The 26,032-nt window shown below is 43.6% G+C and overlaps 4 protein-coding genes across 4 annotated transcripts; 3 read left to right on the top strand and 1 right to left on the bottom strand.

The window, feature by feature from the left end:
• Window positions 1-168: 168 nt before the first annotated feature.
• Window positions 169-13,808, top strand: cers6 (ceramide synthase 6). Its single transcript, XM_030112575.1, has 11 exons — window positions 169-591; window positions 1,804-1,909; window positions 2,023-2,153; window positions 5,855-5,912; window positions 7,172-7,222; window positions 7,317-7,409; window positions 9,252-9,380; window positions 9,662-9,768; window positions 11,988-12,144; window positions 12,309-12,332; window positions 12,803-13,808. Exons 1-11 carry the CDS (start codon window positions 422-424, stop codon window positions 12,977-12,979), a joined length of 1,203 nt encoding a protein of 400 aa, XP_029968435.1. The 5' UTR covers window positions 169-421; the 3' UTR covers window positions 12,980-13,808.
• A 941-nt stretch (window positions 13,809-14,749) lies between these two features.
• nostrin (nitric oxide synthase trafficking) lies at window positions 14,750-19,689 on the top strand. Its single transcript, XM_030112669.1, has 16 exons — window positions 14,750-14,870; window positions 14,993-15,078; window positions 15,180-15,263; window positions 15,493-15,555; window positions 15,658-15,739; window positions 15,834-15,896; window positions 16,388-16,486; window positions 16,601-16,726; window positions 17,607-17,705; window positions 17,782-17,907; window positions 18,006-18,114; window positions 18,187-18,275; window positions 18,365-18,490; window positions 18,726-18,957; window positions 19,029-19,121; window positions 19,195-19,689. Exons 1-16 carry the CDS (start codon window positions 14,775-14,777, stop codon window positions 19,329-19,331), a joined length of 1,710 nt encoding a protein of 569 aa, XP_029968529.1. The 5' UTR covers window positions 14,750-14,774; the 3' UTR covers window positions 19,332-19,689.
• Window positions 19,638-22,414, bottom strand: spc25 (SPC25 component of NDC80 kinetochore complex). The gene is made up of 7 exons (XM_030112670.1): window positions 22,294-22,414; window positions 21,720-21,887; window positions 21,567-21,632; window positions 21,276-21,422; window positions 21,051-21,173; window positions 20,452-20,553; window positions 19,638-20,124 (listed from the first exon to the last, which is right to left on the bottom strand). The coding sequence occupies exons 2-7, from the start codon at window positions 21,868-21,870 to the stop codon at window positions 20,000-20,002; spliced, it is 714 nt and encodes a 237-aa protein (XP_029968530.1). The 5' UTR covers window positions 21,871-21,887; window positions 22,294-22,414; the 3' UTR covers window positions 19,638-19,999.
• Window positions 22,415-23,828: 1,414 nt separating this feature from the next.
• LOC115402654 (glucose-6-phosphatase 2) lies at window positions 23,829-25,256 on the top strand. Its single transcript, XM_030111154.1, has 5 exons — window positions 23,829-24,049; window positions 24,125-24,234; window positions 24,334-24,433; window positions 24,533-24,654; window positions 24,745-25,256. Exons 1-5 carry the CDS (start codon window positions 23,832-23,834, stop codon window positions 25,254-25,256), a joined length of 1,062 nt encoding a protein of 353 aa, XP_029967014.1. The 5' UTR covers window positions 23,829-23,831.
• The last annotated feature ends 776 nt before the right edge of the window (window positions 25,257-26,032 follow it).

Raw genomic sequence — 26,032 nt, forward strand, 5'->3', positions numbered from 1 at the left:
TCCACAGCAGTATATCCAACATTTATTCCACCAAGACTCAACAGTGTCAGATGTGTGAAGCACAGTCAGTCCGCGACACAAAGCCTGATTCATTGTGTTGTGCAGCAGGCTGTGTGGTGTTTGGGGGGGTTTGTGTTTTAGCGGTGGATGCAGATAGTGGCCTGTCTCGGTAATGCAGTAGTAAAGCTGCTATAACGCGCACTGGCCGTATTGCTTGACATTTCAGCGCACCAATCATTGCGGAGGAGCTGATTGAGTCTACTTCCCTACGCCGGGATCGCTGAGGGGAAGCGGACGGACGGATATCTCATCATCAGCCCAGCCTGCTCGCTCAGATCGCCCGTGAGGAGGAACCTCCGAGACGCAGCGGGGCCATCATCCACTTCTCTTCCGACCGGGACGCAGCGTGTGCCGCAGGGACATGGCCGGGATTCTGGCGTGGTTCTGGAACGAGAGGTTCTGGCTCCCTCACAACGTAACCTGGGCTGACTTGAAGAACACAGATGAGGCAACCTTCCCGCAAGCCGAGGATCTCTATCTGGCGTGTCCTCTGGCGTTCTGCATCTTTATGATCCGGCTGATTTTTGAAAGGTGGGTCCGCGCGTCGCACGCGCCGTCATCCAGGTGGCCGCGGCGGGGGTTCGGTGATGGCGGTGACTGATGCAGCACGCCCGGCGGTGTCTGTCCGCCGCCTGAACAATGGCATCTGATCCGGGTAGCTCCCCGCTCGCCGGGGCGCATCGCTCCTCTTCCTGCAGGCCCGCAGCGTTCAGATATATCTGCATTTGACGCGTGTGTCAGTGCGCACGCGGTGCGGCCAGACCCGGCGGCTGTCCTCACGGCTCCGAGGGGGAGATGTGAGGCTGCTGAGCTCCTCTCATCGCTTCATCTCTGCGCGCCGCTGTTCCTGTGGTGCTGGAGTGCATGGAGAATCACCATATCGCTCGCTGCTATTGTCCAACCATCACCAGAGAATAAAGGAAAGACGCCAAATGTTTGTATTTATTACACATTTGGGTTCATGTTCTGTTTAGGAGGAGGATTCTCAGCCAGGTGCCACACAGCCAACTTCTATCTAAAGAGGGCCTGATCAGTGAAATTACAGTATAATAACTTTTTTTTTTAATACACGAAATTTCAACAGTCTTTTCTAACAATGACTCCTGGTGCAAATTTACACTGAAATGTTTCTTCTACCCATGAACCCTTACAGTGACTTTACTTCCAAATCAATAAGATCGATGGCTTTTACAGATCTGTCAGCTCTGTTGTCAGTGTTGGATTCTCTGCAAGGCCCATTTTGGCCCACAGGCCGTATGTTTGACAAACCTGGCCTAAGACCTTCAGGTTTCTCACTGACCCTTTCAGCCCTGCTCAGCATGTTGAATAAATAAAGATCATCTAAGACAGCAGCCCCCATGTTTGACCTACTAGTAGTGAATAATTAATGATATGCATACGGGGGTGTTATTCTGGATAATATGGTTTACTTTGAAAAGTCAGTGACAACTGGACAGATCCAAGGAGGATCAAGCATTTTAAGATGTAAGATTGAAGGTGTGCATGTTTTTCTTCTTCGACAAGAACTATGTCTTTTAACAAAGCTACATGTTGAGACTTGTTGAAGATGAATAATTGAGAACAAACAGGTGTCGAGGTGTGGCTTAATACTGTCCTGCACCTGCAAATAATGGATGGGCCTCCATGTGTTTCATTCAACAGTGCAAACGTTTCATAATAATAATTAAAAAAAACTATTTTGTCCTTTATGGTGTTTTAAACTATTCTAATTGTGTGTTACAGGTTCATTGCTAGACCATGTGCCATGGGCCTCAAGATCCAAGCCAACGGGCCACAAAAAGCACAACCCAACGCCATCCTGGAGAAGGTTTTCACTGCTATCACCAAGGTGCTGCAAGTGTTTCTTCTCTTTAGAGGTTGACTTCTGCACTCAAGCAAAATCACTTGTTCGATCGTTCTAAATTATATCCAAGAGATGTGGTGTTTGTGTTCTCCTGCCAGCACCCGGACGAGAAGCGGCTGGAGGGCCTGTCCAAGCAGCTGGACTGGGACGTCCGTACCATCCAGCGCTGGTTCAGGCAGCGCCGCAATCAGGAGAAGCCCAGCACTCTGGCCAGATTCTGCGAAAGCATGTAAGAGAAAACTACCTACTGACTATACCACACGTTTCTGTCTTCGCGTCAAGCCACTGTAAAAGCACCAATCATGTTTGGGCAAATTCCCCCACAGACGTGTGACTTTTCACCTGTTCGTTGTTGACTTGTGTGTTGGTGCTTCGCTGTGGTTTGACTGAGGACTGATTTGAATAGAGTGCGGTTCATTAACACCCAACAATCACGCAGCAGTGACAGCAGTAAAAGCAGGGAGGATTAATGCCTTCATGTGGATAAGGTTCACGAGTTCATTTTCATGCCGTGCGGAAGAGAAGGTAAATTCTGCAGCTGAAAGGACAACTTAACAAAAACGACTGAGTCAGCAATGGAAGAGGAAAGTGTGGGGCAGAAATTAATGACAGATTATGGATAAAATAGCTACTTATCTTATTTTGAGATTGTTTAATCTAATTCTTAGGAGGCAATAGAAGCACAACATGTTGCCACGGTCCTTTACTGACCGCCTCTTCAGGGTTTGTCAACTATTACACCATCTAATAAAGATTGCAGCATGAATGCCAGCGCCGCCGTGGGATAACAGTCAGATGTGTCCCAGTGCGAGCCGGCAGACCCGCTCGGGCTGTAATAGAGAAGTGGCTAATCTGCAGTAAAGCGCTGGCCATCAGGGAGATCGTAGTTACTTAGCAGTGTGATGTTAAAGGCCGGCGAGCGAGCGCCGCTGTCAGAGCGGAGTCACACTGACACCGGGAGACCGGACGTGGCAGTCGGAGGCCGAGGCAGCCTCACGTCTTCCCATCGGCCCCCGAGGCCGCTGTTGTTGGCTCAGGAGGGAGAGAGCACCGTGGAGAGAGCGTGTCAGAGCGGCAGACAGCGTTTGTCTCCGCGGCCGTTGAGCCAGGTCGTCCCTCGGAGATGCCGGCAGAGCCGCAGTCCTTCCAGCAGCGATTGTGCTCTAATTAGGTGCTCGTGCACAGCTGTGGCAGACTGATAGGATTCTTTCCTCTGCGACGTCGGGACGGCTGATCTGTTGTCTTTTCTCTTCATTACGCACACAGAGAGTACACAGCCGACGCATTCAGCCCGGATATAATGAAGACTGCACGGAGTTTGTTTTCCAGCCTTTGTTTCTGATTCTCTTATTCCCAGACCCACAACTTTAAGCTCAGTTTAGTTTATGTATTGATTTTTGATTTTCAGCACGCAACAAAAAACAGAGATGGAAAAAATGTTAAAAAAAAAAATCACTTCACAGACTGGAGTAATAGATGATGCTATCTGGAGCCTTTTGTCTCTACGGTTCCTGTGAGGAAGCGGTGCTGCGATGCCTTCGCCGTATCGTTTTCCTCCATCCTCTGACTTTACCGAGAACAAAGAGATGTGCAGAGGCTAAATATTCCAATCCACACCTTATTAAAGACACAAAAGCAGGGCGGCGCGGTTTTATGTCACTATCTCTTAATTTCTGTTTCAAGAATCTTCCCACCTTCGAAAAGCATTAAATCTTGAACGAACAGTGAACTGGTGTGATTGCAAACGCTTCACATGGGATTTTCTCACTTGTGAGGCAAGGGTGCCAGTGTCCGCTAAATAAATCAAATAGGTGTTGTTGTTTTTTTATTTAAAAACCTTTTCTTTAAATTTTAAATTTTGTTTGAGACGTGTAGTTTCTATGATTTGGCTCACCGTCGTCTCTTCTTTTAGTTTAAATTTTACTGAACCTCTCAGTTGTTTTTTTTTTTTTTTTAAAACAGAGAACCATTAATAACAAATACTGTACCCATTACTGCTCTTCAAATGAGCCACAATAGAGAGAAGACACACACACGCTCGCGCACACACATTTCTCTGTCAGATTAATTGGCAACGCTTTCTATTGATAACCCTTGAAATCATCCCTGCAGATAATGCCAAAGTAATCACAGAAAGAAGAGCAAGGACATGCTGTACTTCCTGAATAATAACTCTGAGGGTTTTCTGGTGGTTTGAGCACACAGACGCTTCCTTGCAGGTGAATTTTGATCACACCAAAGCTTCATGGATAATTGCTATGTTGAGCCACATGAATGCAAGCGGTGGCAACCAGCTGGCGCTCAGTCTGCCCACCTGGAGAAGTGACAAAATTACATTAAATGAGCCAGCATGGGTTGCTTTTTATTATTTCGCTGCGAGGCTGGGAGCCACAGTCAGAATAAAGCCTCCCTCATTACTGCGTTTTTTGATAAAAATCAAAGTTGTCCCCGACTACGGTCCTCCTCCTCCCTCGGGCGCTGGAGTGTCTAAACAGGTGCACTCAGCCTCACAGTGGTTACAGGCCAGAACACACAACATCCACATCTCCATCCCATTTCAGAATCCTCCCTCTGATCCTCAGCCAGGAGCAGTTTATTGGCGCGTGATTAAGAGGTTATTAAATGATGATTTTTGCATAACGCGGTTGTCTCAACATTTCATTTGAATCACTGTTCCTAAGTTGTTTACGGGGCAGATTCGTCACGACACGAACGTGAACCTTGATTCTGCTAACTGCCGCCGTTGCACGGCGGCGATTAATTAACCATGCAATCGACTGGTAAAAGTGTTGCAGATAAAATGCTGCTGTTGAATAATTAATTGAGAAATGTGCCGGTTTTCTCCGCGCCCAATCAATACGGGTCTGAAAACGCCGAACTCATCACGACAAAAGCCCATCTGTGCCTGACTTCAGAAAATAATCTATTCAAGGGGAGCAGTTATGAGTCATTGTGATTGTACATATATAGCAGCGATTCAACGGCACTTGAAAAAGACTCGTGTTGGCTTGATGAAGCCGTTGCCATGCAACAGTCTTCAACTGTGCGCCAGGCAGGTAGACTCGTCCACTTAATTTGGTTTTACAACGCTGTTTATCAAAGCACGAAAGCCTCCAGCAGCAACGTGGTCACATGCTAATAATTTCATTGGTACTCAGAGGAGACGTTACGCCTGAATATCTAGAAAACGGCGCCCTTGCTGGGTCCGCCTGCGTTTGGATTCAGCGCCTTTCAGAGTTCTCATGTCACGCTGAGTTTCTGGGCCGCGGCTGTCAGAGCGAGTTTCATCCGAGGTCAGCTGGAAGAACCACACCGCACAACCTTTAAAGTATGCAGAGGCTTGGCTCGCATGGTAGGGGATGCAGTTTCTGCCTCGGCCGTCAGTTTTCTTTGCAGTATTTCCAAATGCACACCGTACATGCACACTGCATGAACTTTAGAGCTCGTTGCTTTTCTCCCTGCTTTGCAGGTCTGTGACCACAGACATGTCGGTTGAAGCCGTTTGTTCCCCGCTGGCCCACAGACCAGACTCATGATCGCTCTGTCCTCCCACCGAGACGCCGCGGTTACTGTAAATGATGTGCAGGGTTACATAAAGCCCGGCTTGGGAGAGTCTTTTTCCCTTTGAGCTGCACTGCTGTCAAGTCGGTGATGTCCCATTTCCAGTGATTCACTGCAGAGATGGGAAAGAAAAATAACCCCACCGCGTTTTAAACTTCCAACTTGAGACGTGACGGACACGGAATGCGCTCCGTTCTGAGATCGAGAAAACTTCCTGGGTGCAGCCTGGAATAGGAAGAGTTTTAATGAGTGCACAGCTTTCCTGCTGACTTCGTCCAGAACTGCATGAAACCCACAGCTATCATCAAGGTCATGAACAAGTGTGAGAAAGTCAAACCTGTAAGTAATGATCTTCTGCATTTATTTCAGGTGGAGATTTACATTCTACCTTTACATATTCACCTACGGGGTGCGATTCCTGAAAAAGGTAGGTGTGCATCGCGCAGCTGGTTAATTAAGGTTGATGTTTTTCTACAACACACATATGATGTCTAGTCTCAAAACCAACCAACAAAATCCAGTGAAACTAACCAATTTATGATACTGTTAATGCATCAAAGACTAGTGTAATGGAAGCAGCAGACAAATAGATATGCCAGAAATTATCTGACAAGGTGTGGTAATATATAATAAGATGTCAAATTTGACATAAGTTACTATTGTAATGTGGCCTTCTAATCATTTAACTACTGAGTATCATAAATATCAGAAAAGAAATGACTGCTATTAAGATTATTATAGTTACCCAGTGGACTATTTTCTGAATTTGATTTGTATTAAAATTATAATATTCCCATGATTTCAGTGGCTTTTTCATCATTTATAAAACAGGTTTCATTTACTGCGGTGCTGCAGTGAAAAACTGAAAGAATTATATGAAATCTCCTTGAAAATGTGTGTTTAAACGACCACTTATCATGTATTATTACATTCCTAAAACTAACAGCATTGCTAGTGTTAGTTTAAATTCCCTCTGGGACAAACTTTCTCTCCGTATTGGAACATTTCAGGTTTGCAGCGTTCATTGAGACGTATGCGGTTAAACCTCTGTCAGACTTTGCTCTGCCCTGCAGTACTCTGCTCGGGGAACCATAATGATCGGAGTTTTCCAGCATTCCCAGTGGAAACTCAGCAGGCGCCGAGGTTACTGAGGACTGACACCAATGAGCCCCCCCCCCCCCTCCCTTTTTTCTGAGAGTTCATAGATTTATGGAAATTAATCAGTTGACTGAATATTACAGAAATACGCGGGCCGAGACGGTTTAATATATTTCATACATATATTCATGGAAATCCATAAATTACCGCAATCACAGCGGTAGTTGAGATAGAGCAGGAGAAATCTCTGAGAGACACAAGTTGCATGACAAAGCACTTTGTGGAAATAGTTGGTTCCCTGGCAGTGGCTGCTGCGGGCGCCGGCCTCCGTGGGATTTATTAATAGAGCAGGTTTTTTGGAGGAGAGTGCAGAAGACTGAGTAAACTGAGTCACGGTGATGGGTCACTGTTTGCTCCACACTTTTTTTTTTTCAGTGTCACAGTTACCGTTTTCTCCTGCCACCCTGACGTCATTGCTCAGAGTTTAGTATAGAGACGAATGTTGCTCCTTCTTGTGGTTTTCCTGCCGCTGTTTATGGCGTTCCGAGAAAAAGGGTCAACTGAAGCAGCGGTTTGCTTTTTCTTCAGACGCCGTGGTTGTGGAACACTAAAGAGTGCTGGTACAACTACCCCTACCAGGTAAAAGTTCACAGCAGCGTTCAGCCAGCCGTAACACTCAGCATGAATCATTTCCCAGTGTGTCTTAACCGTCCTGCTTTGTGTATTTCTGCAGCCGCTGACAGTGGACATCCATTATTACTACGTACTGGAGCTCTCCTTCTACTTGTCGTTGCTCTTTTCTCAGTTTACAGACATCAGGAGGAAGGTAAGAACGACTCCAGGTGGCACCCAAACACACATCAGGTTTTCCTTTTTTTTTTTTTTTTTTGCATGAATAATTAATTTGTTCGTGTTCAGCTGTGGTGTGATGAAAAAAACGTCAAAACTGTAACCACGTTATCGCAGAACATGCATCACTGTCACTATCACTGTCACTGTCGTTGTTTCTTTTAAAACCAAGTCAAAGGTCTCGGATGTTTGTCTGCTTGTCATGAAGCGTTAATGATGAGGTGTGAATTGAAACCATTGACGTTGCTGGTTTTTCTTTGATTGAAAGGGTGAGGTTGAAATGATGGAACTTAATAAAATGTCGCAGAACAGATTCTCTCGGAGCGCGTTTGTCTTCACACAATGAAGATTTGTGAAGTGACAGACTTTTATCAGTGTGGGAACAGCGGCAGGATAAAGGAGCCGTCTCTCGTCCAACATTTTGACTCCGTCACAGCGGGGATGGCGGCGATGGAACTAATTTCATTAGCAGTGGACAGAGAGCCAGCGAGCGCAATGCCAGCTCGCTTTATGGCTGAATTACACACCTGTGATTTCCTGCAATAACAAGCTATCATGCCTGATGTGTGTGTGTGTGGGGGGGGAATAAAAAGCTATTTTGGGGTGGATAAAAGGCCTAATTCCACTCAGGTTTAATAGTGAAGAATTGATCAGCGGACATAGCATCCATTCATCCTGAGCAGGGCTGCAGCCTGAAGGTCCAGGACAAGTCCATCACAGGGCGGAACAGACGGATAATTAGCCACAAACACGTTCACGTCACAAATTAAACAAATTGGTTCATGATATAAGGAGGAAGACACAGTAGATTAAACAATACACACACAGGCTCCGGGTCAACATGCAAATCCTGCACAGTAAAGCCTGCATCAGTCTCCACAGCTGCTGCATGTTGGCATGATCATCAAAGTCTGACTTCGTCCACGTTTGTAAGAACTAAAATTCAGTCTGAGTTCATACAAACTTGTTATCTTCATCCCACTTCATCTTCCTGTTTGTTTTTGTAAAAAAAAAAAAGTGTTTACACTTTTGGTCCATGACACACCGATCTGCATGCTCTCCGGTCCTGATCCCCAGCTCTGCTCGCCCCACCACACACTCCACCCACCGCGCCCGCGGCGGACGCCGCGACGCCGCGCTGTGTGTACGCCTTCACTCTGTCATCTCTTTGTTGACTGTTGGCATGTTGTCTGTTTTTGTTTCTTCTTTCAGTTTTTTCATGCACAGCACTTCACTGAGGAGGTCCTCTGCATCCCCTGCCGGTTCCAGTATGTTCCCCCTGCACACTCTCTCTCTCGCCTCGCTTTCATTCTTCGTCATGACTCTTCCTTTTTTCACCCCTCCCTCTCGCTCACTCGTCATGTTTTTGGTGGTTGGTTCTGGATGCTTTGGGCTGCCATCTTGAAGCATTTCAAGCCTTTGCTAGTGGAACGCTTGAGTGTGTGTCCTGTCTGCAAACATCTGGAGCTCCGTTCATACTGAAAACCAAACGGGACACACCACTGATGAAAAAGTTAGATTTTTAGGGGAGGGACATGAATTTCTTTTCTTATTAATATTTGGAAAACAGTTCGTAAAATGAATATATTTAAGTAAATATTGTTCCTGCACCTCCGGTGTCAAAGTGATTCATGATACCAAGAATTTAAAACCGCACCTCATGTAAACAGCGCTGCTTCTCCACTGAGGGTGCATTCGCACTTTTAGTTTGTGTAACTTGTGACGTATTTTAGTTCGCAGTACGTTCCTCAAGCTGCCACGAGGCAACTTTAAAAAGTTTGCAGCTTTGGTGACGTTTCCTTGCTAACTGTGTCCGCAGGATTTCCTGATCATGTTCCTGCACCACGTGGCAACGATCTCCCTCATCGTGTTTTCCTACGTGAACAACATGGCGCGAGTGGGAACTCTGGTCATGTGCCTGCACGATGCAGCGGACGTCCTGATAGAGGTGAGGGAAGAGAGCCAACCACTGCACCACAGCGCAGCCCAGTTTGAAGTGTTGCAGCTCAATGCTTTTTCAGCAGCTGTTTCAATTTGATGCAACAGAGTTGATATTGATTTTGAGAGATGATTCACACCGAGGGAGCGACTGAATTAAAAGTGCTTAAGTGCGGATGAAGAAGAACAATCTGTGTTTGATGATAATTTTGTTGATCCTTTTGTATTTGACATTTAAATACTTGTGTTGCATTTTTGTTTTAATCGTTCTTTTGTTTTCTTTTCACACAGGCTGCCAAGATGGCCAACTATGCCAAGTGTCAGATACTGTGCAATCTTCTGTTTGCAATGTTTGCGATCCTCTTCATGAGTTCCAGGCTGGGAGTTTACCCGGTGTGGTGAGTGCCGCTCGCCCTGCAGTGAACGTCTCTGTGATGGCTGCTGACTCCAGCTTGTTGCATTTGCATGCAGCGCGGCGCTCCTCAGCAGGTGGAAAACTGCAGCAGATGCTTTAGTTGCTCCGCAGATTCTTTTTTTTTTTTTTTAGCAGCTCATCCCTGAAAGTACATGTCAGAGCCATGAAGGCTGCAGTCTTTTTTTTTTTTTTTGGCAGGCTTTCAGTTCAGACACATCTCTGAATTTTGTTGCTAAGTAATAGTTACTATGGATACAACTACTTTAACCTCTCCAAGAAAGCCAAACAACTCAGAAAAGCAGTTCATTATTGTGGCGTCGCTGCAAAAATATGCCTGGGTTGGATTTTTTTTTTTTATATAAAAACCGGTTCAGAATGTTTGTGACTGTTTAAACTGCAAACAAGCTTTTCCCCCGTAAAGAGAGTGTGTCTCTACTCTGACGGCAGAAGTAAAGCAGCCCTGCTGGAGGCGGCCGTCACGCCGGTTTGTTTTGAGACCTTGCCGAGTCGTAACCGTCCCAGCCCTGAGCTGCACGTCCCTCTATTTATTACACAACAGCTAGTTCTGTTTCTTTTATCTGCAACAATAACGTTGTAGTTTGACAGTTTTACTTGAGCGTGAGGAGACTCGAGGAAATATTAAAGAAATAAATCAGGATCTTTTCATGTTTTTGATGCCAATTAATGAAAGATGCGGCTGAATAAAAGCAGCGCCACGCTGCAGCCTGTCACATTCCCAACGCTCCTCTGCCTTGCTGATATTCAGTATATCATCAATCCATCTCGCACTGATATTACTTAATTACAGAGGGACATTTTGACATTTCCTTGCATCAGTTCGGTCTTTGAAAGCGCGTTGGGCTGCTTTTCTTTGGTGCAGCCATCAGCAGACGGACTTGTCGCACCTTTCACGACCAACATGAGACGCCGCTTCGCTTCCAGATCAGGCAGCTGCAGGGATCCGCTCTGCTTTCAGATATCATTAAGACTCGATTAGCAAATAAATGCTGTCCTGAGCATCTGGATCAGAGTGTGTTGTCTTTGATAAAGAAGGTAATGAAGAAATGTTTTAACTTGAGCCTTTTTTTTTTAACCAGAACTCCACATCTCCCTGCCGTTGTTTCCAATACGATGATCCACCGCTACATTTTACTCAGCCTCCACCACACCATCAGTAAAGTTGTCATTACAGTAAAGCTGTTGCCATGGCTTCGGTATCTGGAGGATGATTCACAGACAGCCATTTGCAAGAATCGGTGCAGAGATAAATTTACCACAGATCCTTGAATTTTCCATCATGCTTTTTTTTTTCCCTCTCAGTTTGCAATGTTAAAGCGATACTTCAACATTTTGGCAAATTGGCCCATCTAGGGCAATTCGGTAGTCATTTAGAACAGCATACTTACTTTTTTTGTGAGGGCGAGCTGTTGTTTATTCAGCGGTGCGTCTGAGGAGAGCTTCACGGCGGACATAATGGAAGTGGACGGTACAGTAGCTTCCCTCGTCAAACTCATCAATCCAACACAATCCAACAACCCCAAAACACACTTTGGTGGACACGTTATAATCCCCACATTCACTACGCTGTGAAATATTAATGCAAAATTACGAGATTGAGCGTTTTTTTTGCGAAGATTGCTAAGACGGAACTACTTACTAAACATGGCGTCTGGGCGTAGTGATCTCAAAAGAAAAAGTAGTTCCCAATATTTGCTTCAATGTCGTAATGCTACAATATTATTTGTTGGTGTTTCACAGCGTTGTGAATGTGCGGATTATAACGTGTCCACCAAAGTGTGTTTTGGGGTTGTTGGATTGTGTATTTGATGAGTTTGACGAGGGAAGCAACTGTACCGTCCACTTCCATTATGTCCGCCGTGAAGCTCTCCTCAGACGCACCGCTGAATAAACAACAGCTTGCCCTCACAAAAAAAGTAAGTATGCTGTTCTAAATGACTACCGAATTGCCCTAGATGGGCCAATTTGCCAAAATGTTGAAGTATCGCTTTAAGTACATTTTAATTCATCACTGCATCTTAGATGCACACGTCCATTTGTGCTCCAAACAGCCAGAAACCTGCCCAGCTTTTTGTTGGTACATTTCCCCAATTCTTACAACATAATAGCCTCCAACTCTTCAAGAAAAAATGTTTTAAATCCCTAATAAATCTCCTCATTCTCGTTTTGTTGTTGCCGTGGCAGGATCTTAAACACCACGTTGTTTGAGAGCTGGGAGATCGTGGGGCCCTACCCGTCCTGGTGGGTCTTCAATCTGCTGCTGGTCCTGCTGCAGCTGCTCCACTCCTTCTGGTCCTACCTCATAGTGAAGACAGCGTGCAGAGCCATCTCCAAAGGAAAGGTGAGTCACAGTATCCAGCTCCTCGCGCCGGTCCCTCTGCATAACCCTTCCATTTATACCTGCTGTTGTGTAATAGGTTTTTGTGCTGCGAGCCCATCTATAGATAGAGAGTTGTGCTTTAAATTGCTGATTTTGCCTTTTTTTTTTCTTCTTATATCATCAAGGTGGGGAAGTGGAATCCATTGCATGTAAGTAGCTTCTGAATAAATATTTCCCTTGACAATCGTGACTCCTAAATTATATGTTGGTGATGGTATTTTTAAAATATTAAATATTAAGACTAGTTTGGTTGATTGTCAACAAAAAACAGCCATCAGTGCATCATTTTCAGGCCAAAAAAGCAAAATAGTTTCCATTCTAACTTCAGTTGCTGTCCTGTGTTGTTGGTTCGTCAGTGTTCAGGCTCTGAGAAACTGCAGAAATTGACATTTTTCTGGCTAAACAAGCAATTGATTAAAAAAAAAAAAAAATCAATGATAATGTGGGGATTTTTGTTCATATCTGCATATTGGAAATAGATTTTAGGCTTCCACAGAGATTTTGTTCCTTATTTCTTGTCTCAGGACGGCGTCTTTGAAGCACCGCCGAGCGCGGCCGCCGCCGATAATTACTCAGATAAACATTTTTAATGAGGAGGATTTAATCTCCTCCCCAACAGGTGTCAAAAGACGATCGCAGCGACATCGAGTCCAGCTCCGACGAGGACGACAGTCCGTCGCCCAATCAGAAGCATCACAGCAGCAGCAGCAGCAGCAGCAGCGCCACCAACGGGACCAACAAAAACCACGGCACCAACGGCTACCTGACAGGGGCCCAGTATCCAGACGAACACTGACCGACTTCATATCACAGCCATGGAGCCATGCTGAAGACACCATCCCTGTGTGCGTGTGTGTGTGTGTGTGTGTGCGTGAGTGTGTGTGTGTGTGTATACAGTGGAGACAGTAACATCGCCAGTCTGGAAGTCGTCGGTAGATTTTACGTGGATGCAGTTTTGTTATTGACTCTTTGATGATTTCCTTGCGCAATTTATTCTCTTCATCTATATATTTGCATCAAACTGCACTCGGTGAAACATCACAGCACTCCCACACTCCGTCTGACGGACGACAGCGTTCCACTTTCTGGTGTAAGCATGCTACTTTAACATACAGCGGTCTGGCATACTGGGGGTGCGTTTTTCTCCTGCGTTTGTCTCTCTCTGTGTTATTTATTTTTTTCTATGTTTTCGGGTTGTGATCGGACGTCTGATTGATTCAACGGTCTCGAACGGCCTGTTTTTTTTTCTTCTTCACGCCACACCCACATCATGATAGCAAGTTTTAGAGAAAATGCTGAAGAACTGGGTTTAATTTTAAGGCTACACCCCCAAAGATTTGTCAGATTGAGTTTGTCTTCACTCACAGATGGATAGTACCGTGGAGTTTACACACATTTTAGGATACAGACATTCGCCACTCAAACTGTATATGAGATGTCAATACCAGTATTATGTGTGTGCATCAGATATGGCTAGAGGCTGTATTCCCTACTGAAGCATTTTGTTAAGTATTCTGGTAATTTTCTGGTAAAACATTACTTTACAAGGCCATTTGTCCCTTTACGGGGCAGACATGAGTTGTTTGAATTACTCAATAAAAGATGGAAAAAAAAAAATATGGAGATTGCAAGTATGTGTGAGCGTCTTGCTATTTTGACAATCATGATGAAACAACTGCAAAACCTGATTGAATAATTCCTTACCCAGCATACTTTCTTTCTGTGTGACACATTTTAAAACATCTGATATTTAACCAAAAATCACTACTTGATGTGCGACTAAACATCTTTACAAGTTGTCACTAGTTTAACAACTTTATGAGTTACACTTTGGAGAGTCTGTCATCACTATCAGTGGTTGAAGGATTCAGAAACACCTGTGGCTTTTTCCCTCCATATACATTTATCTTCTGTCTGGGTTACGAACAGGTGGATATCTCAGTGAGGGACACGGTCAGGAGTTTCCTTTTTATGGAAAAGAAACAACGGTCAGTGAGAGGAACAGCGGCTGCATCACTCATCGTGGACCACAGGATATTAATTCACCATTAACAACACATACAACTTCAGACACAGCAGCCACAACCATGTCTTTATTAACAGCTTCCCCAGCTTGGTTGGTGAGGTTTTGAACTGTTTCCACCTCGTTCACTTTTGAAAAAAAAAAAAAAAAAAAGAAACAACGCTTTGAACAGTTTGCCTATGTTAAATTTGAACATTTTAATTGCAATATTTCCAGTGAAACATGATACGATTGAAAGCTGCTCCTCTTTAATTCCTGCTGATGATCCGCAAAACATTCACGAGTTGAAATCAGCTTTTAAACTGGAAAAGGTGAGTGCCATTCATTTGTTTTACATTACCTCAGTATGTCTAAAAGAACCTCTCCTTTTAAACCAGTTTACTTAGTTGAATAATGCTTACAATGCACTTTCCCTTGTTTACGTCTTCCACTTCCCACCTGTACAACCTGACCTGCCATTTCGCTTCAGTTTACACTTGGAGGTTTGTTTTTTTTTTTTTTCCTTTCTCTCCTCTCACTGGAATTTTCCTTTGTGTGGCGCACCGGCGAGCGCTCAGGTCATTTCCGCATGAGTGAGTTTGGGAGGAGAGTGGTCAAAGTTCTTGGTGCAAAGTCAACAAACGGCTGTCGTCTGAAGATGAAGAACCCCGTCAGCACCTGCTCCGTGAGTTCCTGCTCTATTCTTACATGTTGTGAAGTAGAAGTTTGTTAAATGTGACTTCAGATTCAGTCTTTCAGTCGGTTTGCGTGCTTATTGCCCCGTGGCACAATGTCACTGTGTTTCAGTACCAGCGACTTTATCAAAATGTGAAGAAATATTCCAAAAATGGGGAGTTCTTCTGCAAGGAGCTGCTGGCAGTGTTCCAGCAGAGGTGAGTCCAGTCCTGTTCGGGGGTCACGGTTAGGGTTCGGGTTCTGGTTGGAGAGGGAGACGTTCGGGTGACTGCTGGAGCTGTGTTTTCATTCCCTGTAGGGCCGAGCTGGAGCTCACATACGCCAAAGGCCTCCAAAAACTCGCTGGCAGGCTCATCAATGCCTCGAAAGGAATGTCCAACAAGTAAGGGACACAAGAATCTCTCTTTTTCTTTTAATAAGCCCTGTCCTTTGTCTGTTTTGTGTGAAACGCGATCTCTTCTTGGGAGCTATCGGCCATGTGGCACACAGAAATAATGGTATCATGGGAAATGACGCGCGCCCTGCGAGCTGGATGTGATCACAACAGCAGCAGGTGTCGGCCTCATTAGCCCACAGCTCTAACCTTTTCACGCTGCTTTCTCCTCTCTCAGTTCCACCTACAGCGCCTGGTGTCAGGTGTCGGATGAGATGTACTCCAGAGCGGACGCCCACAGGTAGAGCTCAGCCCGGGTTCACGTCCCGGCCGAGGCCAAACACAGATTAAATAATGGTTGTGGGGATTTAGAGGTAAATGTGGCGTAATGTTGTCGTTTCAGGTCATTAGGAAATGCATTTCAGCAAGAAGCCATTCTGGAAATACGACAAGTCCTCGACGAGCACAGTAAAAGGAAGAGACCGGTACGGAGTCTGTTCTCCCTCCCTGCCAGTATATCTGTTTCAGCACTCAGACATGTTATCATGACTCTCCTAACCCTTCTCTGCATTTTGAAAGCTTGACAGCGCCGTTGAAAGAACCGGAAAACTTGTTACTGCAAACTGGAATGAACAACTCAAGGTAATAACAAACCTCTCAAAACAAAAAGAAGAACGAAACGAGAGCCGAGATAAGACTCGGCTCTGCTGCTCGCATCCATAAAACGTTAGTGCGGCTGTAAACTCAGGGGATAATGTTGGAGCTCCAGAATTACATCATAGCTGTCTGCACTGATAGGAAACAACGGCCCCGGCTTTAAAAGAAAAGTTTGAACTCTTAGTCACTTTTGACAGCGTTAAAAAATTATGGTTTGATTGCCAGGTGTGGCCAAAGCAACCATACCACTTATTTATTCAATAAATAACTTGAGGTGTTTGAGCTGAACCCAGTGAACAGGCCAACCCTCCAGCCAATGAGCCCCTCAAATGTGTGTGTTTAGGCTGTGAGGAGGAGAACCATGACACATTCTCTCAGTGCAGCAGATCACTTCTTTATCTTAGAGCTGTCCTCCGAAAAATTGATTTTCCACTTCTGTTATTGAATTGCAATTATCCCATGTTCTTCTGTTACAGATCAAAAAGAAATTAGTGGGTCTGACCAGGGAACATGAGGCACTGTTCAACTTCGTCGAGAGCAACAAACAGATGTGCACGGAGAAAGAAAAACAAAAGGTATTTGGAAAAGTTGCCAAACATTTTTCCAACGCTGTTCACCTTTTAACAGTCCACTAAAAAGAGCACTGGTGCATGAAGCTGGAGATTTGTTCTTCCCTGTTTTGGGTGCAGATGCTGAACAGGCTGAGTAAGTCAGCAGAGATGCAGACACGGGTGGACGAGGAGTACTTTAACATCAACCTGGAGGGTCATCAGATCAGGCTCAAGTGGGAAAACACACTGAAACACTGCTACCAGGTGAGAGAGAGGAAAAAATTAAAAAAAAAAAAAAACCTTCCTTGTTATTTTTGGGCATTTAGCTGCTGCTCTCATACAGAGCACGACGGGCTTTGTGCGAGTGAACGGTTTTCTCCGGTTTTCTCAAGGGCGTCTCGTTCGTGAGAACAAGAGTTCAACCGGTGAATGTTTAGCCAGAGAAAGTCTCTCGGTGACTCAGCCAGCTCAACAACAAAGGCCTGAATTCTCACCGTTGTGTACCCTGCAACTCATACTCTCTGAAATACTGAGCATTTATCTCCATGTGGCAATAAACAGGCCACATGAGCCGGATATGAAGCCTTCAGCTCAAATCCAAAACCTGCCAGACACAGATCACTGGGTTTTCAAGTGTGGGAATTCGAAGAGGGAAATCTGGAGATCAGGGTGTTGCCTTGCTCAGTATGATTTTTGATAAGATAAGATTAAAGAATAGATAAATACACATTCACAGTATTTCATAATGGATTACGTTGGGCTGGCAGTGTTACACAGTTTTATTGTGAGCTGAGGTAACTGTTCTCCTTGTTACTGTCATTTAGGGGTGAGAGATGATTTCCATGATGGAGCTCTGATAAGATCTTCCTCTCACCCTCCTCCTCCACGCTCTTCAGCGATGTCCTCAGGACTTTCTGACCAGTCTGCTCAGCCTGCTGCTGAAAAGCATCGGCAGGATGAAATATCTTTAATAGATTCCTGATAGGAAATCATGATTAAAAAAAGAAAAAGAAAGAACTCAGTGAAGAGTAATCTCTGAATCTCTGAGTGGACCTCATCACAAAAACATGATTCAAAATATCTTCTCAGTCTGAGGACAGATCGAGTGGGATGTAGGAAACATCCTTACTTTTCTGTTCTTCAGGTCTTACAGGAGATGGAGAAGCAACGAATCGAAGTCCTGTTCAACAGTATGAGCAGGTACAGCCTCTACATGTCTGGCTTTGGACAGACCCTCAAACACGTGAGTCATCCTGACCCCCCTCCATCGCTGCGTGTTGGATTTCCTCCTGTTTCGTCCATGAATCTGCTTCTTCCAGGGCCAGAGTCAGATCCAGCAAGCAGCCCAGAGGGTGGACATGGACAAAGACATTCAGACCCTGGTGGAGGTGAACAGCATCACGGCTGCAGACAACAAATCGGAGTTCTTGATGGCAGATTATTTTGTGAGTTCTTTTCGGGGGGGGGTTTGAGAATCTGTAGTTGAATCTTGACGAAATGTTTCAACTGGAGACACTTGTACCTTTCTGACATCTGTGTCCAGGAGGAGGACAGCAAATCATTCATGGGCAAAGACAGAAGAAGAGAGGCCATCAAGCTGAAGCTGCAGCGTCTGGAGGACAGCATCACCAAAACAAGGAAAGATCGCGAAGGCAAGTCCAGCGAAACGCATGAAGCTCATTCCCTTTGTGGCTGAAGCCATTTTAATTTCGGTTTTGTTGCAGGATTACAAAAATTGGCGAAGATGTACTCTGAAAATCCTTCTTTTTCAAACCAAAACAACCTGGAGGACACTGAACAGCAGCTCGACGAGGTAAAAGATTCCAGGTCTCTTAAAGAACTGAGCATCCGCTTTAACGTCCTCTCAACTTAAAGTCCACTCAAATCACTGATCACCTGCAGAACGCTCTAAAGCTGGACCTGCTGGAGGCGACGCACTACAAGCTGTCCGTGGCGCTGTCCGAGTTAGAAGGGAAGCCGCGCTCTTTCCGCCGGTTCAGAGGCAGCATTTCCAGATGGAAAGACAAGGTAAGGCCAGCGGGTTGCCCTCAAGAATGACACCTATGTCCAAAAAACAAGTCTTGCATTTATATATTTTTGATCAGTGTAGTTTTGGTGCACATTTAATCAGAGCATTTAGTTGTCAATCAGTGCCTTGACTTGTTGATCGGTGCCTCCTCTCACCCCATATTGTGTGTTCATCATCTGCCTACGCTTTTCTAAAGAAAGATTTCTGTGTAACAAAGACATTTTTCCCCCCAAGGATTGTGTGCACAGTGTTGTTCAGCTGAGTCGCCCGGTCAAGCTCAGGAGGGCGCCGCTCCGATCCCGACACTCGCTGAGAGCGTCCATCATATACAAAGGCCCGTCCCCATTTGGAAGCCAGCTGCCTGCGGAGCGTCCACTCAGTGCCTTTGGACAGATCACATCCACCGCTGAAGTCGCAGAGTGTGACGGCACAGTCGATGGAACCGACGCCGGCAGAGGACAACAAGGTGATTTATTCACAACATCCACTCAGTTTTATTTAGGTGTCTCAAACTAAGATATTGCAAACCCTCCACAGTTCAAACAACAGCAGAGAGGAACAGTATAGGACAATGCAAGGCTCTGTACAGCTTCACACCTGAACACGATGACGAACTGGCTTTGAAAGAAGGTAAGAGACGACGCCACAAGATGAGAATCACTCCAGCTCGTGAGGGGAAGTGATGCCATGGTTTCCTTCACAGGAGATCTCCTCAACATTTACTCCAAGGAAGAGAACGGCTGGTGGTACGGCGCCCTAAACGGACAGTGCGGCCTCTTCCCATCAACCTACGTTGAAGAGCTACCGGTTTTTGGAGCGGTGACATCCTCCGATGCCTGATACAAAAAAAAAAAAAACTACAAAACTCCCCTCGAATCAAAGATTCTCAAATCCCGCGTCGCCAGAAATCACACCAAACTGAAAACACTTTGTTCACACAGATTGAAACATGTGATACAAACCAAAAATCATTCAGTGTGACACGATTTTCTAGTCAGGATCAGTTTCACTGTCTGCTGTCGTTACTTCCTGTTGCTCTTTATGGGATTGACATCGTTGCTGAGCTTTTATGCACTAATCATTTATTGTTTTCATTATTTATGCGACACTGTGTACAGAAAAAAAAACCAAGCACTGAGGTATTTAATAAACCAACTTTATTACATGCATGTGAATTTATATAAGAGTCTAAAAGCAATCATGAGGAAAATAAAAACTGTTTACTGTTGTACAGGTTACTGATTTTGTGACATCTGACCGAGTTTGGGAAAAGATAACTCCACAGCAGAGTTTAAAAGAAGCCAGATCTGTGAGCACGCTCCTAACATTAAGTCAAGTTTCTTGCTATTATGTCTTACATATATTTACACTTTAACATCTTGACATGGAAACTGATAGTTGACAGATCGGTCACTCTGTTCAGTGTAATACTCCCTGCTCTGATTCGTCCACAGTGCTGCAGGTCCGTCACCACGTCGTCTTTTTCATCCTCTGTTTCGTTCCAATCTTTAGCAGCGTGCCTGAGAGATAAACTCCCTCCTGATGTTCGCCAGGAATGCCGCCAAATTATTGGTCTCCTGCAGTCGACTTTCCAAGACAGGCAAACAGTCGAGCGGGGGGTCGCTGGACACAACTGCACAGATTTAAGAGTCTTGGAATTATTACAGGATGGGTGGCAGATACTGATGGTGGTGTATTGCAATAAACTAAACTTATGTTCAAACAAAACCAAGACAATATGGTTCTTGAAATGCCTCAAGGTCACATGAGAGAACAATCCACAATAATCCCGTTAAACTCAATAAAATACTCAAAAAGGATTGCATTATTCTGGCTCAGTTACTTTTTTGTGGTGAGTTTTCAAAGTCGGTTACAAATAAATATGATAACCACATTCTGCAATTTATAGCTTTAAAATATTTTTAAATTGATAAATATTACAGGACACATCGTGACTTACCTTGGTATTGCCGATTTTCGTTCATTCCCATTGTGACCACGTAGGGGCTGTCTTCATTGGCCGGGTCGATGTTACGAAACACAAACTGAAATAACTTTTCACCTTTAAGAAAAAGAAAAAGAAAAAGAAAAAGAAAAAGAAAAAGAAAAACCCAATTTGACATTAGAGCTGAATACTCGGGATATAAGTTTTGTTGACTTTATTCAGTCATGCTCACTCATGATCAGGCGAATCTGTGCTGACACTAATTCACCACGACAACTTCATAATCCAGGACAGGATCTCTATTTCAATAATCTGCCAGACAGAATAATTATGTTTGACTGTATTAATTTGAATATGTTACACAAGATCTAGCAGGCTTGTGGATTGTTTCGTTCAGATTAAGTGTTGTGATTCTCCATTTTTGCTACATCAAATTATATGATTAAAAAATTACGCTTGGTTATAGAAACAAACCAACAAAATTTCCTTTCAGGAAATGATGCACATGCACCAAGGCATGAACAACTCAACAAATATGAACCCTGCAAAATCTTCATATTACTTACGTGAAACCATGATTTCTACAGAACTTTGGCCATGAAACTGTTCCATACCTTTCAGATCTGTTTTCCCAGCAATACTTCGTATCTCAAGGCCCAGACTATCCTGGAAGACATATCTTGCTTTCTGGAGATTCTTCAGTCTGTCTTTGTTTGCTTTATTTTGAGCCACAATTACTGAAAAGAAATGCAGGAAAAAAAAGCACTTGTTGTCCAGTTTGCAAATGTTGTGAAGACTTTAAGATACAAGCTTCACTCCAGGGAGAAATGTTGTCTTACATTCTCTCCTCTTGGTTTGCTCCTCTTTAAGTTTCTGAATCTTTTGCATGATGTCATCTTTTTGCATCTCCTTGTCTTGAATCTCAGACACCACCTCAGAGATGGCATGCTGTTTCTCCGTCAGAGAAACTTGTTTCCATTCCAGTTCTGGAGAACAAATGGTGAATTTTATCCACACAAAACAACGCTTAACATCTTTTTACTACAAAATGCTGAGACCTGAACACAGACATGAAGAAACGAAGAAGTTACACGAAAAGTGTGACTCAGATTTCCTTCACAGAAACTCACCTTTTTTGAATGCCTGTATTGTTTCAAACATCGTCTCATCAGCCCTGCATTTCTTTAAACAAGCATCTGTTACAAAAAAAAATATATATATCTCATCTTTGCTTTGCAACTTTCACAAGTGAAAAGTCTAAGCGGAGACTGTCTGAAACTCACCGATAGCGGAGATCACAAACTGTTTGTGGGACTGGGAGAACTCAGCAGTCATGTCCGTTATGTCTGCAAACGCCTTTAGGTGCTTCTGCTGAATTTCCTCCATCGCACTGGCAAACTTGTCACTCATGCTGGGGTCAGTGACGGACAGCATGATGACAGTGAGTCAGTCTGTGAATAAACAGAAAGGACAGGCTTTACTGCAGGGACATGAAGAACACTTTGCAGAACTATTTTAAAAAAAATTCTATGCAATTTTAGCCAACGAATGGTAAATGTAACAGGGACCATATGTGGATCTTTAGAACACGGTGTGTCCGTAAAAGCTGTCATTTAACGGCTGTATTCTGTGAGTAAACGTCACACGAGAAAATGCTGCATGTTGGACTTTTACACGGATAGTGCGAAACGAGACACAACATTAAAGTGGTGTCGGTAGAATGCAAAATACAAACAACGACCACGGAGATTTCCGATTGTTTAGTCGCCATAAAGTTCTGAGGAGTTTACGTTTGACAGCGAGAAAAGTAGCACATTTATTTACAAACTAACGTTATGATCACAACCTTTTGCTCACCTGTTTCAAACGGAAAAGGGTAAAAATAAACACTGGAATGATTTAATCCCTGAAAAAGAGTCGTTATTTTCAAAAAATCGGCGGTCAGGAGACCGGAAGTGACGCACCGGAAGAACACGTGGTGCCTCAATGTTTTTCTTCCGCTTTGAGAAACGTGAAAAATGTTCATATCTCGTCTTAGCCAGTCATCACTTTTATAGGGAGTAACTTAAATCATTATGTACATATGATATCATGCTTGTGCAGAAATAAAGGAATCGTTACGTTACGAATGCGGGTTTTTGTTACTTTTACAGTCATGCATGGTGCACATGCCGAGAAGAGAATGTTGTATGAACAGTTTTTATAAATATTTTCATAGTTTAATAGCATAATAGTTTTACTTATTTCGCCTTTTTCAAATGTTTTCTTAGAATAAGTATACATGCCTTTTTTAAGGAAAACTCAATTCCCACAAAATGAAATTAAATGTGTGGCTTTATTTATTTTTCTTATTTATTTATTTTAAATATAATTATTAACATTTAGGGGAAACGAATTGTTCTAAAAATTTACCTTTCGTCCTGAAAGAGATCTCTATCGTATTTATTCGAAAGAATAAATGACTGTTTTTGTATCCTAAATACAAAAACACAATGCATTCTTCCACAGTCTAAAATAACAGTAAATTCCCAACAGGTTTTTCTAGAATCTGAGTTTTTCTTTAATGCACTCGGTACATTAAAGTCTAAACTGATTTGATTTGAAAAACATGAAGCCGTTTTCTTTTATTCCTTTTTCATTTTTTTCTGTCCTTATTTATTTATTTATTTATTTATTTATTTATTTATTTATTTATTTATTATTTTATACTATTGTACCCTCTTAATCTGTGCAATGTTACAACCATTGAATGATACACTTGTGTTCCTCACAATGGAACTCAAATAGGTTTTGTTGCAACTTTCTTCCATCTAGTGGTCAATCTATGAAACTTCAGACAGGTCTCGACAGCTGAACACATTAGTGACGCGCGCGCGCACACACACACACACACACACACACACACACACACACACACACACACACACACACACACACACACACACACGCACACACACAGACTGTCTGGCTGCGGGTGCCAGATGGGCTGGGATTTTGATATCATAGGGAGGCCTTTTTGTTACGATGTTCACTTAGAATTAAAATATTCAAGTGGCTGAAAGGCTTTGAGGGGTTACGTGGGATGCTGTCTCCTTTTGTGTGTACAGTGGCTAATATTTAACAATTGTAAAAGCAATGATCTGTGAAGCATCTAATGGTGGTTACGCAGTCAGGGTACAAACTGTTTTGTAACTTCTTAAAATGCTGAGCACTCATGCCCTGGACAAGCAGTGACTGCTCATGGAAGAGACTGCAGTTGTTGCCATGGTTCCATTGAATGAGTGATGATGACAGGTTAGGATATAAAGCCGCCTGATGTCAGGAAGGGCTGCATGGTGCTTTGACTGGTGCTAGAGAAACAGCTGTTGCCGCTGTGCATGCAGAAAAAGGAATACATGGATTTTGTCCACAGCTTTGGTGTGCTGGTTATACAGCACCTGCAGAACAACTACAAGGAACACCATGATTTCCTTAACTTGATGTCTGCAGTGAGTGACCCCCGTAATATTTTTTCAGTGTATTTTCCAATCTGGTTTCATCTCAGTCATGATGTGGGCACCAAGATGATATGGGTGGCTGTTATTGGGGACTGGTTCAATCTCATTTTTAAATGGTAAGCCAACTCTAACCCTAATAACTCAACATTTTTGTGTGTTTGCGTATTTACAGCTTTGTTTTTCTTTAACAGGAGTCTTTTTGGAGAGCGACCTTACTGGTGGGTGCACGAAACTCAATTCTACCACAATGATACAACGCCACATTTGGAACAGTTTCAGACAACCTGTGAAACAGGACCGGGTTCGAAAGCGCACCACACCCGTCACCTAATGATAAGAATGAAATTTCTGTTGAGAGTATCACAAACAATATGTAACTCATTCTTTTTTCTTTATGCAGGCAGCCCATCTGGTCATGCGATGGGCTCGTCATCCTTGTGGTATGTGATGGTCACTTCTGCATTACATTTTGCTCAACCCTCCAATATCTTATCAACCAGGTGCATTCAAAGGTGGGTTTTTTTATATATATATTGAGCAACTAAAGAATGAGTGGTGTCTTCACTGCTGGTCATGTCAAAATGTGTAATTTCCTCCAGGTTTCGTCTTCTGAGGTCTTGCTTGTGGATGCTTTTTTGGGTCATTCAAATAAGCGTTTGCATCTCCAGAGTTTATATTGCAACACACTTCCCACATCAGGTTATCCTCGGTCTTCTCATTGGTACGTTCCAATCTACCTTCACAGGTTTCCACACACTTCTTCCATGTGTTTTCATCCCAGCTGACGGCTACTTTGTTCTGCACTGTTTAGGCGTGCTGGTGGCTGAGCTGTTTGATCACGTCCCCTCGGTCTACAATGCAAGTCTGAAAGTGTATCTCCACATGACCGTTTTTCTTTTTTCCTTGGCCTTTTGCTTTTATCTGCTCTTCAAACTGCTTGACACTGATCCTCTGTGGTCAGTGTGTAAAGCCAAACAGTGGTGCGCTAACCCGGCCTGGATACACCTCGACACCACGCCTTTTGCCGGCCTGGTGAGAAACCTGGGAGCCTTGTTTGGACTGGGCCTGGCTGTAAACTCTGAAATGTTTGTGCAGAGCTGCAAAGGGAAGAATGGCCACAAAACTGTATTTAAGCTCATGTGTGTGACTGCAACGCTTACATTTCTGCAGCTGTACGACTTCATCAAAATGCCAACTCACTCAGAGGTTCTGTTTTACATGCTGTCATTTTGTAAAAGTACTTCGATACCCCTAAGTGTGGTGGCTGTCATTCCCTTCTGTGTTCATTTGTTGATCAGAGATGAGGAAAGAAAGCTCTCTTAGATGTTGTGAAAACATTGTGTTCACATTAAAGGATGTTACTTATTATTGAAAACATGCATGCAACCTCTCAGCCTGTTTTCAGACTAACCTAACAGCACTGAGTTAGAAATAAATGTTGAAAACTTTTCTCTTAGGCTCCAATTGTTGGAAGTTAAAATGGTATAGACAGTCTAAAGCAGTTTTTGTAATTTCTGTGTTCGCTTACAACTGTTGTACAGATGCGCATGAAACACTTGGAATGTATATATGTTTTCCCAACGCTATAAAAAAAGCTTTTTGTTTTGTTTTTTTGGACTCCATCATTCCCACATCAGGTGTTATTTAGGTGGAGACTTCGAGAGATCAAAGAGAGAAAACAAGAAACTCAGAATAAGAGCTCCTTTGGAATCCATTGTGAACAACAATAAATAGATTAATTAAAAAAAAAAATCAGTCTTTTATTACTGAAAATGTAAAAATGCACAATTTAGAATTTGCATTTTTAAATTCACTTTTACTTTTCGTTTAGTAAATCAATTTTTTTCTCTCTTTTTCAGCATGTTTGGTACAGGTACATACAGGATATTACTTTCATGTATTGCTGATCTCTCAGTTTCTCCAGAAGTTAATTCAGACATGAACCAACCACGTGTAATGGGGCAGAACAGACACTCTGATGTAACCACATTAGGTAGATTAGTTAAAAGTCCCCCAGCAGAACCCATTTCCACCTCTTTGCCTGAGTCTTCTGTTGCTTAGCACCCTGGGTCACCTGAAGCCCGGCCCCAAGTGACTGA

This window comes from Salarias fasciatus, chromosome 16 (assembly GCF_902148845.1).
Source record: "Salarias fasciatus chromosome 16, fSalaFa1.1, whole genome shotgun sequence".
NCBI lineage: Eukaryota > Metazoa > Chordata > Actinopteri > Blenniiformes > Blenniidae > Salarias > Salarias fasciatus.

What these genes read in the sequence shown, in the direction of transcription:
- cers6 (XM_030112575.1), top strand. Translation starts at nt 422, where the DNA reads ATGGCCGGGATTCTGGCGTGGTTCTGGAACGAGAGGTTCTGGCTCCCT. An exon ending in TTTTCACTGCTATCACCAAG is followed by an intron (nt 1,910 to 2,022) that starts GTGCTGCAAGTG and finishes TTCTCCTGCCAG; the next exon opens with CACCCGGACGAGAAGCGGCT. An exon ending in TTACAGACATCAGGAGGAAG is followed by an intron (nt 7,410 to 9,251) that starts GTAAGAACGACT and finishes CTGTGTCCGCAG; the next exon opens with GATTTCCTGATCATGTTCCT.
- spc25 (XM_030112670.1), bottom strand. Translation starts at nt 21,870, where the DNA reads ATGCTGTCCGTCACTGACCCCAGCATGAGTGACAAGTTTGCCAGTGCG. An exon ending in TGGGAAAACAGATCTGAAAG is followed by an intron (nt 20,554 to 21,050) that starts GTATGGAACAGT and finishes TTTTTCTTAAAG; the next exon opens with GTGAAAAGTTATTTCAGTTT. An exon ending in CGAAAATCGGCAATACCAAG is followed by an intron (nt 20,125 to 20,451) that starts GTAAGTCACGAT and finishes AAATCTGTGCAG; the next exon opens with TTGTGTCCAGCGACCCCCCG.
- LOC115402654 (XM_030111154.1), top strand. Translation starts at nt 23,832, where the DNA reads ATGGATTTTGTCCACAGCTTTGGTGTGCTGGTTATACAGCACCTGCAG. An exon ending in AACCTGTGAAACAGGACCGG is followed by an intron (nt 24,235 to 24,333) that starts GTTCGAAAGCGC and finishes TTCTTTATGCAG; the next exon opens with GCAGCCCATCTGGTCATGCG. An exon ending in TCCAATATCTTATCAACCAG is followed by an intron (nt 24,434 to 24,532) that starts GTGCATTCAAAG and finishes AATTTCCTCCAG; the next exon opens with GTTTCGTCTTCTGAGGTCTT.
- nostrin (XM_030112669.1), top strand. Translation starts at nt 14,775, where the DNA reads ATGAGTGAGTTTGGGAGGAGAGTGGTCAAAGTTCTTGGTGCAAAGTCA. An exon ending in CACTGAAACACTGCTACCAG is followed by an intron (nt 16,727 to 17,606) that starts GTGAGAGAGAGG and finishes TCTGTTCTTCAG; the next exon opens with GTCTTACAGGAGATGGAGAA. An exon ending in TTGGACAGACCCTCAAACAC is followed by an intron (nt 17,706 to 17,781) that starts GTGAGTCATCCT and finishes TGCTTCTTCCAG; the next exon opens with GGCCAGAGTCAGATCCAGCA.